Source organism: Gallus gallus, chromosome 2, assembly GCF_016699485.2.
Source record: "Gallus gallus isolate bGalGal1 chromosome 2, bGalGal1.mat.broiler.GRCg7b, whole genome shotgun sequence".
NCBI classification, from domain to species: Eukaryota; Metazoa; Chordata; class Aves; order Galliformes; family Phasianidae; genus Gallus; species Gallus gallus.
Window position 1 is genome coordinate 13,315,708 of NC_052533.1, and position 13,586 is coordinate 13,329,293.

Consider the following 13,586-nt stretch of genomic DNA (forward strand, 5'->3'; position numbering starts at 1 on the left):
TTTAGCAGCTGCTGTTTGATTTGAACAAGAGTGCAGTATTTGCCAGATGTGACATATTAACTTAGCTAATATGAATAATGAGTCTCAGTGTATACATGCAAATAAGATTCATTAGTGTTTATCTAACATATGGGAGATATTAAAATACTTAACCTAGGAAGAGTTAGAAAAAGAAAGCAGGCTCAAGAATTTTAGTGGATTATTTAGCTTATGCCCTATTATCTTTTTATAATCTAGGTAAGTAGATGCTTTGGACTCTTAGAACCTGTAATACAGGACATGGTTGTTTGATTTAAAATAATAACAGGAAGGAAAAAGGTCTTGTAGCATTTCAGGGGGAAACTGGGATGGAAGCATGGAATGCATGTGTCGCTCTCCGATCAGGAGGAATGCGTTTCTCTGCTGGAGGTCCAGTTTGAAATCAAAATAATCTGCTGTTATATTTGTCTGTGGTACCTAACCATACCAGGGCGTATCAGCTCTCAGTTATTTGTCCTCCAGAGGGGCCTCAGCTGAAGTCAGAGAGGTGTGTTCCGGGCCACCTACAGTGCTCTGTTTTCAGTACCTCTAGGAATAATACATCTACATTTTTAAAAGGACCAAACATTGTCGCCCACGGAACAGCTGCTGATCAATGGAGCTGTTGTTTTGGTTCCTTAGGGCAGCTCAATATACCTGTTGGATGTCTCTGTGTGTGATAACATACGATAAAGGTGAGTTTCAACATGTTGTGGTGTATTTCAGTTCAGGAGGTTACCTGATGTGACAGGTGATGTCACCTCCTTAACCTGAAAGACAAAACAATTAGAGCCATCTCTGAGGTCAAGAACATCTGTGTAATGCCTAATTGACATCTGCTTTCTCCTGCATATAAAATGTTAATTTCAAAATAAGAATTTTGTTCTGTTCTAATAGTACTGAGACAAATTTTACTGGCTTCCTAACATATAGGATATATGATTTCTTATTTTCACAGGTTCCCTTTTAGAAAGGAATAAACAATGAATACTGTATTAAGATCTTCTAAAGTTTGAAAATATCCAGGAAAAGTCTGTGGCTTTAGACTGGCTGCCCATTATTGAAGCCAAATGAATACATCTGTGATTTTGTATATTCCATTCCATTTACTTTTATAACCTACATTTCTTAGACCTGGTGAGCTCTTGGAGGTCCATGGAAACTCAAACTTCAAGCCTTTCAAGAACTTGGGATTTTCATACCAGGCAAATGAAAAAAAAATGACACATTTGTGAGGTGGAAAGAATAATAAAATAAAGATTAAACAGAGGCTAATAGGCTTAGGGCTGCGCTGTGACGATATTGGACACAGAAAGATTTAGGGGCGGGTAAAATGGATAGTACTGATGGGGTCATTAGAGTTATTTAGTGGGGTTTGTGCTCTAGTTACTTAATCTATCACATCCATATAATCATCACATAAGAAAGATGTGTTTGCTTTGGTACAGCCATGTATGTGTTTATACAGGAGCCCTGCAAATGTTCCCATTTGTGTTGTATACATAACTCTGAAAGATAGTTACCCTGTAAGTGTGGGATACAGCTCTGTTATGGGCTACTGGGAGTGAAAACAGCAGCGCTCTGTTTTTTTGCCCAGAGTCCCATGATTGACTTCTTTCTTTTCGCTCTACGTAATCACAAAGTAACTTGCAGACAAGTTTCCGTGGCTCGGTAGCTGCTGAGAAGTCTGCATGTCTAAGCTTGCAAGAGAATGAACTTCTCTGTAGAGAATGCAGCCGGATTTGTAGCTGTAGCGAGCCACTTTGAAAACCTGTCCCAGCTTGATTGAAAATTGCTTCCCCCGTTAGGTGGGAGGAGGTTTTTCTTTTTTGTTAGCTTTCTCTTTTCGCCATCTCATGCTGTTTATTCACCAGCTGAACCCTGATGAAATTTTATAAAGGGAAGAAGTCCCAAGCACAAAATTTCTTTGTAGCCTTTAAAACATAAAAGGAAAGTAGGAGATGCTGTTACTAACAAGATGCAATGAGCATCTACTGTCAAAGTCCATTTTAATGTTGTTTATAAAATTATATCAGATTTTATAATGCGATCAGAAACTGATTTCATATGGAAGAGTAATATATTTTCCCTTCTTTTATCTTTCTTTAATCCCTGTATATCTCCAAACATCGCCATCATTTTATTCTAGTCAGTAAGTTTATCTTTAATTTTACAATATATTTATATTGCATTTAAAAAGTGAAAAATGTATCTCAAATGTCATTTAGCATAAATTGATGCTAAGTATGAATTTGAAGTGAAAAAAAAGTCACCTACATAAATTATCACCAATCGAATTTTTATTACAAATTACATACTTGAGCAGCTTCATTCACCCAGCTGAAGTCATTTCAGATGACCTTTTCCTCAGCAGACTCTGTCTGAACAGAATATTGTTCTGCTGTTAATTGTTTTGGATGTAGTGTGTGAAAATCTCGAGGGAGTTGAGTTTTGTTGCTGAGGGTTCATAGTACATAAATTTGCTTGCATGTTTACTTCTGGTCTGTCAAGGTATATGAAGCAATAAATTTCTCCCACAGATCAACTAATCATGAAAATAGTGTTGAGGTGTTTGATTGACACAGTGAAGATGTTAATTTAGAGTATATCAAGATCAAATGGAAGTTATTGCAATTAGGAAGTGATTGTGTTCTCAGTGTAAATTTTTAAATGATGCATTTTAGATTTCTGTGCATTTTTATTCTGTTCCATGGATGTATTAGAGAATTTCTGTGGTTTATTGCATTTAGATTTAGAGGCATTTAGATTTAGGTCACGCAGTACAGTTTTGATGTAAATTTTTCTTTATGGTGGTAGATATTTAATTTATTGGGGAGAATCAGTGCCTATTTAGTATTTCTGTAGTGTAAAGCACTTTGGTTAAAAAGGATTCAGTCGATCTTAATGTATTTTTACATTTATTCATTTATTTATATATTTATCATGACTTTTGGTTCAAAATATCAAAGTGTCAGGCTGAAATCTCATTGCTCATTTCTCAGAAAATGGCTCCCTTTGTTCACACCTTGAGTTTCCTGACAAATATATAGCCCTTTCCCATGCTTTGTATGAAATACAGTTTCTGTTCAATGTATTACATATAGCTAGGCCTTCTTTGGTAGTGTGATGTGGCACAAATGTTAAGAGTCTGTACTTTCATATCCACAGTCCTTGGATCCTAAATGTTCACTTTTCCAATGCCATATTTTTCTCCAGTGTGCTTCTAGTAGAAGTTATGGGGCATTTCCACACTCAGATGTCTGCAGCTCTGTATTGGCATTGGATTGTTTCCTTGTTTAAGTCTGTAGAAAATAGGCAATGGAAGAACTGCATTAGGAGCAGGGCTGAGCTGACAGAACAGCTCTTTGGGCTCAGTGAGGAGAAGCACTGAGGCCATTAGCCCATTCTGTGGGGACACTGATGGAGGTGCTTCAATGGGCCCATGGGCATAGAGAAGTGTACCTGACAGACTGTGAGTTGAAGCAGTTCAGTGGCCTACGCTGGAAAGTGGCTGCAATGCTTGCATATTTTTTGGAACATTAGAAAGCATTGAGGAAGGGAGGATTGATTGTAAGTTTATAATAACAGTAGTGAAGAATAATCTAATGAGCTGGTGTGCTTTGGGGTACCCACGCGTCCTGCCTTGGCTTTATCTCCCTTTTGGCTCTCTAGCTTTTTGTCTTGCTATTATTTGTTAAGGAGAATAAGGCCAATCAGTGTTACAAAAAATCAAAAGTAGTATGTTTCAGTCTCAGATTGCTTTGTTCTGCAGCTACCTGACAAAAAGTGCGTCTCAACTGTATTTTGCAGCTACTGCTTTTGTGATTCAAACAAGAAAATTGGGGTTTTAGTTTTGCCAAAACCTGAAGATTATGTTTTAAATCCAATATTTTTTCCATGAACACAGCAGACTTTTCCACTCCTGATGGCAAGCACAGATAATGCTGATTTGCACAGCCAAGAGATGTGTTTGGATAATGGGATTCATAAGCAAGCTGATCTGGCACTTGGAGAGGGGGATGTTAAGTTTGTATTACGCTTTGTTGTAACCAAGGGATGGTTATACGTGTGTCTGTAATGCAATGAAAAGAACTGGTGAACACATTAAGGCTCATGCTTTTAACCAAATGGGAGAAGATAGAGCTCCTGTTTTCCTTCCCCTGGCTGTTCCAGTGCTCTCAGCATTCTGACTTCCTTCCCATATGACATTTTCGCATTGCATTTCTAGGTCAATGGTGACAAAACAAGCATGCTTTGCCCAAACTGATAATCTCAGTCTGCTGTACTCCACATGGCTTTCACATCCATCTCTGCAGTAGTCTGTGTTTGGATTTCAGAAGAGCCTGTCAGCTTTGCATTTCCTCAGATCTTAGACACAGAGATGGCTCAGCAAGCAAAAGTTAACTTGTGGTGCATCCTGTCATGCTTCAGCTGTCTGGGAGTAGTGAGAAACAGGAGCAAAGAGATTAGAGTGACATGGGAAAAATGGGTCTAAAATCAGTTAAAGGAGAGGTGATTTTAGTAAATCTTATTTGCCAAGATTATGAAAATATTGGACAAATTCTTCTAGAGAGGAACTACTGACTACTGGACATTCTGGTGGACGTTCTCTTACTGTTGCTTCCTCATGTTGGTGAGAAAAGAACAGCACACTTGGGCTCTCCATCATCTGTCCTGAGCACGGTGTCCACACCTGCTGCCCCCACAAGTGCCACTGCTCTACTGGTGCTTCGCAGGGACCCTGCTCCAAGCCGTCTCCAAGGCATTTGCTGGGCCACCATTTTGGCAGGAGGTGAAGCGAGAGGGCACTCACCTTCACTTCATGGCTTTTGGGGGGCATTGGGGTGTCCTGAGCAGCTCCTTGCCAGGTGCACTGGCTGGGCTGTGATTATAATTCCAGGTGTTCAAAATCTGGGGTTGTCCCAATGAAGCTAAAACAGTGTGGAGGGCAGTAAAGAACCAGAGATGTGGGTAGGATGACAGAGGAGAAAGGAAGAGCCAGAAAAGATGGGAAAATTGGCATGCTGAACTGGACTTGTTGCTAAGCCTGGCAATTGCAGAGATGTGCTGTTCAGATCTCAGCTGTGTAATTTTCTGTTTTTCCTAATACAGCTAGTTTTAAACAAAAAGGGGACTGAATAATTTTTGAATTTAATTTTCTCACAAGTAGCTTCTCCCCATGAATCACAAAGATACCACAGATTATGATGATATTTTAAAAATTCTGCAAGTAGTCAAATCAGAAAATATTTCAGATATGGCTTTTTTTTGGCTAATAAGATAGTTTATGTCTGTTGGCATTGATGCCACATTCAGTAATGACATACAATTCAATTATTTTACTAGACAGAGAAGCACTTAGACACAAACATAAGATATTTCTGATTCTAGGCATCAGCTGGAGGTGATTGAAAATACACTATTTGTTCATGTTTCTTTGAATAATTACTGTGGAAAATATTGTGTCATTGCACTTGAAAGCATTTTTTTAAATGCTAATAGCTGTGGAAGGAAGAGAATTCCCAAGGAGAAATGCTCTTCTGTAATCCCATGTTAATCTTCCTGACAGAAAGCAGAAGAAGAAGAGCTTGTTCTCACACCTGATGGCACCAGGGAATTCCTGACATTTGAAGTTCCACTTAATGACTCAGGATCAGCTGGACTTGGTGTGAGTGTCAAAGGGAATCGGTCAAAAGAAAATCATGCCGATTTAGGAATCTTTGTCAAGTCCATCATTAACGGTGGAGCAGCATCCAAGGTAAGAAGGAACATCTATGTGCTTTGTCTTCCTCTGTTTTCCATAATTATTCTATTTTGAAAATAACCACAGGTCCAAAAATGACACTGCTCTTTAACTAAGTTTTGTATTGTTCCATGGGAGGTAACATTTTGATTTCTAAGTCTTGTTTAGTGTTGGGTGACTTTAACAGCCTTTAAGGATTCTAGGGAAGACACAAGCAGTCTCTGGTACAGTTCAGCTAGAATGCTGTTTATTCAAATAGATTATGATAATGGCTTGAAGTGCAAGGCTATGAATGATTGGAATAGACATTTCCTACAATGACTGCAGTAGAAGCCATTACATCAGTGTCCACTTGGCTATAAACTGTTAGGGCTTAGTATAGTTTCTTGGTTCTTTTTCATTTTTTTCCCTCTTTCCATCAGACTACACTTCTGCATAGTGTATTTTGTGTGATTGGGGATAATCTTTCCTTTTCTAGGATGGCAGGCTTCGAGTGAACGATCAACTAATAGCGGTAAATGGAGAATCATTACTGGGCAAAACAAATCAAGATGCTATGGAAACTTTAAGAAGATCCATGTCCACTGAAGGAAACAAACGAGGAATGATTCAGCTTATTGTGGCAAGGCGAATAAGTAAATGCAATGAGGTAATGCACTTCTGACATTGGGGTTGGGATTTTTAACTTCTTCTAAGTTATTTCTCTTTATAGGAGATGTCCTGTTTCTTCTGAGACTAGGAAAATAATATTTGAGGAGCTTAAGAAAGAGCGAATTACAAAATGATCTGAATTTCAGTGTTAGACATGTTAACCTTATTACCAGATCAATAAAGTTTTTCTTTTGAGTATTTTCATCAATGGATAACAGGAAACACTGAATAAAACTATATTGATTTTGTAATTGGATCCCACTGCTTATGTGATTTTTGTTCTTTGAAGGTTTTAATGCAGGTCTATTGAATCTTTCATTTATAGACTTAGTGTCAATTGACTTGCTTCTTTATCACTTTGATTTTTTTTAAAATGAAGAGTAAAGCTTATATATTTCATTACTACATTTTATCTAAGCAATTAGAAGTTCCATTTAAAAATTCTTCAAAACTAGTTGCAAATAATTCTTTTATTTCTGACTTCCAATATGTTGTGTCTTGGCCTTCATTGCAGGTAAGTACAAAGCACTGAAGTCAGGGCTCAGTGGTGATTCTTTTTCTGATATTCTGTGCTGCTTTGGTCTCCTCCGGTGCTATGTTAATGTGTTGATGTTTTGAAACGTTTTTTGTGATTTGTATAAGTGTTATCTTCTAGATTAACGTAAACAATGCTATCTAGTAGAAATATGTGGACATATGATACTGAGAAAGGCTGCAGATGCTGTGTAGGACTGAGCTAGACTTCAAAATGATTTTGATGCATTAGGGAAAAGCAGTGAGTTAAATAAGATGCGGCTGAATGGCAGGTAGGGAGAAATCTGTTCTTAAGACATCTAAAAGTCATTCATTCACTCTTGCTAACACCAGTAAGGTCTTATCGGGATTTTTTTTTTTTCCTTGAGCATCATCCTTCAAAGATGATGTGCACAAATTGGTTTAGTATTGCAGATCCTGCCTAGGAGGAAAGGGCAGGTTTTACTTTTTAATGTGTAAAATTGATCTTTAAAAAATTCTCGTTCGTAGCTTCTTATTTGAAAAACAGCTTTCTTGTTTGAAAAAGATACCAGTTTCTCCAAAAGTATTAAGCTGTTCCTGACTGAGTGCTTATACATAGCTTTAATACATGTATACACACTGCTGGAAAACGAGTTTGGATGCTCACTGGTTTCTCACCTGGTGTTTAAAGAATTCTGACCTTTTAATATTTGGTAATGTCCTGTGTTAGCAAGAGTTCTGAACTCCAGAGGGTACACATTCTCTCAATTGGAGACTTCCTTATTTCAAGCCAATTTCAGGTGTAATTTGTATGTTTCTACATAGGAAGAAATATTTTAGTCTATTTTTGTATTTCAATTTTTTCTACTAGAAAGGGCACGGAAAGTGTTCTTTCTAATTTTAATTAAATCTTCTAGAACAAATGTATCTGGACAGTATTTATAAACATAATGGAGCAGCTCCTTAAATCTGTTAGCATTGCTGATCGTCACATTAAGAATAATCTTCTGCCCTACATCTGTTTGATATTTGTGTAATTTTTTTTTGCAGAAATCATTTGGCAGAAGTGACATAGCTTACAGTATTTATTATACTCTGAATGAAGGAAATGATTTTAGAATCAGATTTAGATACACTGAGATGGGTTTGTATCAGCAGAAGGGTGGGAAACTGTATCTCTCTGAGCCTACCTTAGTGGGTTTTGTGCATTTTTGAACACCTTTATAAGATAGTGAGATGAGCCATCATGATTTGGAAAAGTGTTGATGTGCAATTATTGGTACAGTGATCATCTTTATTAAATATTTTTTTAGTAACCATTTATTCTCGGGAATGCTTGCTGTCATCCCAGTCAGCCAAGGGAAATACGATGTAAATACTGTTTGCGTATTTTAATATGCTGAAGGCACAATAGTTTTATGCATGGATGTAAAACTATTTACCTGCTGAGCTGGCAGTATTGAAGAATGTTTTCTGAAAGCCTTGCAGGCTCAGACTTCAGTGAAATGCAAAGCAAAGAGAGAAAATTTTCTTGCCATTTGGGAATTAAACCCTAATTCCTTTTTTAGGAATTGTAAGGATTTAAACTTTAGATATTATTATTCCTATATAAGATTGATAAGCTATGTTAATATTATTTACGTATATTACATGAAGACCATATATGAGCACGATGCTCAGGTAGTTCAGCCCGCACATAATGCATGTGTAGACGGAGACCCCTCTGGAGAGCAGCACTGTGTGGCTGAGTCTTGCAGTGATGGTTGTTTTCCCAGGGAGCATCACGTATTGGCCACGTCTGTCTAAATTGTGTGTAGCTCAGCAGTTTTGATTTCTTAGACACTCTGGTACACAAGGCATTCTAATAGTATATTTCTGTAACTGCTACCAGGTTGGTGTACAGTCTTCGTGAAGATTTTTAGTATCAGGAAAAAAAATGCAAAAAACATGGCATCTGTCTGGAGGCAAATTCAAGAGCTTGTAGGTTAGGAGGAAAAGCATCACACAGGCAGATCCTGTCACACATTTTACTACCTTGTTCTTCAGAAAAGGGTTTTTACTTTCTTTTCTCAAAGACAAAAAGAAACCTTTACATTTACACAACTGTTTATTTTACCTCGTATTTCATATGGGTATGCCTCTCTTTTTGTTCTCCATAAGTGTCACCTCAAAATAACAGTAATAAAGATCCTGTTCAATTGATTCCTTTCCTGTGTTGATTCAGGAGTGTATGTGCCCATGTGACTGACAAAAATAAATAGCTTACGCTCTCGTTAGTCTTGCAGAACCACAGTTAAGTGGGACGGAGCCCTATTATATTCCCTTTAGTGCTTTGTCAACAGAATTGTTTATTCCATTCCATTCCGGTGACATGGTCAGTGCCGCACCGCAGCCCAAGGTCAGGCCTCTGCCTCCTGGAATTCCTCGCCCTGCCATGGAGCAGCCCCAGGCATCTCCGGAGGGGAATTTAGCTCGTGGAATCTGTACAAGGGGTGATGATGCCAATGCAAGAAAGAATTATGTTCAGCATCTGGATGATAAAAACATTTGCTGTCTGTCTGATAAAAAAAAAAGCAGGGAAAAAAAAAAAAAAAAGAAGAAGAAAGAAAGAAAAGGAAAACAAAAGAATGCCCTGCTTGTCTTTTTCCCCAGTGAGGTTTCAAGTCTGGTATTTGTTTTGCATTTGCAAAATGAACTCAAGTTCTTTTGAGAAAGATGGGCAACTCATCTTTTCTCTTCAGTAAAAGAGAGTTTGAATTGGATTTTAAGAAAGTTGTATGAATACTAAGTTCTTTTATTTTTAATGTTCATTTCCATAATCAGCCCTAAGCATTGTGAGGAGGGGAGAATTGGTTTGACTTGTAGTTCTGCCAGAGTACTGTCCCTTTGTGTTTCTGCTCAGAACAAAAAATTTCATGTGTCCTTGATTCATTTTGTAGTTTGATTCTCGTCTAGAAAGGAGGATGGCTCAGTCCCTGGGTGCTCGCTGAGAAAGCAGGGACAGCCACCTCCCTTCTGCTGCAGGTGAGCTGCTTATTTTTTGGTCAGAAAGTCTTTAGGCTTCCATGCTTAGCTTGAGAAACTATTTCAGAATGTAGTGCAGCCACCGCTGATACTCCTTTTTTGTGTCAGCATTATTCTCATGCAGCTTCACCAGTTCTCATGCTGTAGACTTCCAAAGCAATTATTGTAACAATGAAAGCATACATAAACACCCTAACCATATTATCTTGTCTTCAGAGAAGTAGTGAGAGGATCATTTACATCATCAGCTCTGACATAACTGTAAACTGAAAAGAGACCACAAACTTCCCAGAAGGTAGAAAGCATTGTTATGCTGTTGTGGTTTTACTGAACTGAAGGGTTGCCTGTCAAAAGGGTTTTCATTGACTCACCAGGAGATGCAGTATAACCTATCCAGGTTTTCAAGTGAATTATCTTATAGTAAATATTGATAAAAGCATGGAGTGAGTGGTAGTTATGAATGAACTCCAAGCTAAGGCTGTGGATTAGAATTTTTCTTGTATGCGTTGCATCTACATAGAGCACAGTAATATAGTTTCCTCTGTAAACTTCACTATTATAGAAGTTGCAAAGCTTTATTTAATATCTCATCCACTCCAGAACAAATCACACAGTGAGAATATGATGGATGTTGTTAGATTAGCGTGACAAAAACATTTTTCTAACATTTACCATGGGATTTGGATATATCTAAAGTTCCATCTACTCCCTTTCAAATCTATTCAAATCTATGTTTACAACTTCGAGCCTAGCCCTCTGTGATTAGCATTGTGGGCTGACACTTAAACTTTCTTATATAAGCAGAGACACTATAAGTTATATTTCTGAAGTTGTGTGGACAGCGGCAAAAAAAAAAAAAGGAAGAATAACAATAGTATTGACTTGATAATTACATATAGCCAATGTGTAACAGGTCAGTTTTCATAGGATGTGGCCATCAGCTTTTTGGGTCTTTTACTCATTGTTGATTTTTTTTTTTTTTTTTTTAATTACTGAGGAGCCTAAGATTTAAGGAGAAACACTTGAGCTCCTTGCAGTGTGTTCAGTTAATTAGTGATATTATGACAATTAGCCTGTATGGGCAAACAGCTGCTGGCTGTATCACCATAATGCGTACGCAGCGCTTAGGCATGACTGTCAGCCAGATGAGTGCAGCTGCTGGCAGTATGTGCTGATTCAAGAAAATAAAGGTAATTGTTACTTTCGGAATCCTGCTCTTTTCAGTCCTTCAACCTGGACAGCTTAGAGGCGCAGATTGCTTAGAGGCACTCTGTTCATGTCACACGCAGTCAGCACTTGTCTGCCATTAAGAGAGAGCACATCACCATTTTCCTCAAAATGGGAGATTTCAAGGGTTTTTCTCGTCTGTCTCACCTTTTTGACAGAAATAATGTCATGCCAAACCTGCCTGAAAAAAAAGATTTGCAAACGATTTGCAGATCTCCAATTTTTTTTTCTGCATCTCTGTTCATCTTTGTTCCAGTTGGTGAGTTGAAAAAAGAGCGTACCTTGAAGTGGAGAAAGTAATCAATCCAGATCACATAAGGACCTTATCACCTAATCAACTGCTTAAGTAAATTGGCAGATTAGTGCGAGAGACTGTTCAAGTGAGTGGTTTCATTATAAAAAGAAAAACAAATGAAACAAGCAAACATCTATTCTTTCCAGTATAAAACATTCAGCATCATTATTTCCTTTAATGCATTACTTACTTTGAAATTCATATGCTTTGTTTCTTTATTTGTTTTTCCTCACTGGATTAGTTTTTGAAGTCGTTCTGGAGTTCATTTAACTATCAAGAAATCTTTAATATCTTCTCCAAACACCAATTTCACTGTTCAACCCCTTCTCCAGGTCAGTGATAAAGCTGCTCATCAGTTTAAGCTGTTCCCAGCCAGGAACCCTGGGGGAATCTACAGCTGACTCTTCTCTATCCTGAAGACTGATTTGTGTTTCCAATCCTTTAGCCAGATTTCAATTCAGCAAATGAAAACGTAGTCCAGTTCCGTGAAAAATTACTTTCCTTAAAGCCTTTGATATGAAGCTATGGGAAAGGCTTTTGGATAATGCAAATGTATTATGTCTGTTTTATTGCCTGGGAGAACTTGGAGAGCTTACTGGCATCTTTGTGCAACTCCAGCATGTCAGTGAGGCAGGATTTCCTCTGACAGACCAGCATTGCCTCCTCAGAAACTTGTGTCAGCCATTGTCAATGATTTTGCTCTTTATTGTAGATCCCACCATTTCATCTTGAAGGCCAGGCTCCTGGGTCTGTAGTTCCCAAGATCTCTTCTAGATATATGGGCAACCACCAGTCCGCTGGCACCATGGCCATTCTTAATAGTACGTTGTACATTTTGGCCAGCAGTTATGCAATTTCACATTTGTGTTCCTTCAGGACTCCTGGGAGAATGCCATCCAACCTGGGTGACGTGTTAACTTCTCACCTACCCATTTGGTTTAACGTTTCCTGGGTGTTTTCTTCCGGTTGACCTTGGTTCTTTGTCTTATTTACTACAAAGACTGGGGTCCCGTACAGAAATCTCCCCGGTATCTTTGACAAGTATGACAGATCCACAGAAATCACTGAGCTTTCCTACTTTGGATTTATCCCTCAGAATCTCTTTTGCTCATTTGCTGTTGAGTAGTGCCACTGATTCCCTGGGTATATGCCTGATATCCCCGAAGAACATTTTATCTTCAACCTGAGTATCCTATGAAGGGTGCTGCTTAAAATCATTAATCTCTCTCTTAATTTCTTGGGCTTTTTTGGTGTTTTTTTTTTGTTTTTTTTTTTTTGTTTTTTTTTTAAATTGTGGCACATTGTACTTGAGCTTCTAATACAATGTTTGTTAGCAGTCAGGTTACAGACTTCTAGCAGTCTTTTTGGTGTGTGAATTCCATAAAATTATTATTAAAAAATAGGGAAATATAAATATTTTTACTTATTTCATCATGTCACTGTGCCTTCCATTCTGCTGAACCTGTGCCCATTTACTATGAATTACTTTTTCTCTCCCTTAACCATTTGCTATCCCTGCCAGTTTACAAGCTCAAGGCTGACCCAGGTTCCTCCTCAGTAACTTACCATCTAACTACGTTTTGCAAAGCTGCACTTTTAGCTTTATCAGAACAGGAATGCAACACTTCTTAGAAATATTATACTAATTAAATTTGCATTTAATAATTCATGTTTGTGCATTTAAGTCAAAACTGACCTCTTACTGGCTATTACCTACATTTTCCCATCTTGCAAAGTTTCTCCGTAATGTGGGAACTCAACTATAGTTAATATTGGTTAGTAGTAATGTTGAAAAAGAAAGTTGAAGCATTTTGGACATTGCATTAACCACAGTACGCAGATAAGAAAGAATAAAGAAAGTCTGAAGAATGATTCTGTGCGACAGAAAGAGCTTCAGATCCCTGGATGCAGCACAAATTTTAGCAAATTTGTATGCTGGCTTCTTAAAACCCATAATGCTTGCATGCCTATATTTGGATAACTTACTCTCCAAATGAAAAAGAAAGTACAATTATTGTTTCTTTTCTTAAAAAAAAAAGAAAAAAAATTGTTTATGCCTTGAATATTTTGGCAATGTTCTTGCCAGTAAACTTTTTTTTTTTTTTTTTTTTATATATTTATGTGCATAACTTC

General features: G+C 37.7%; 1 protein-coding gene across 33 annotated transcripts in view; it reads left to right on the forward strand.

Annotated features, from left to right (window-relative positions):
* Positions 1-13,586, forward strand: part of PARD3 (par-3 family cell polarity regulator) — a 434,005-nt gene that overhangs the window by 249,444 nt on the left and 170,975 nt on the right. For all 33 annotated transcript variants that reach the window (XM_040680350.2, XM_040680546.2, XM_040680478.2 and 30 more), the window contains 2 exons: positions 5,588-5,776; positions 6,240-6,410. In XM_040680350.2, the coding sequence (XP_040536284.1) occupies positions 5,588-5,776; positions 6,240-6,410 (360 nt within the window). The remainder of the gene's footprint in view (positions 1-5,587; positions 5,777-6,239; positions 6,411-13,586) is intronic.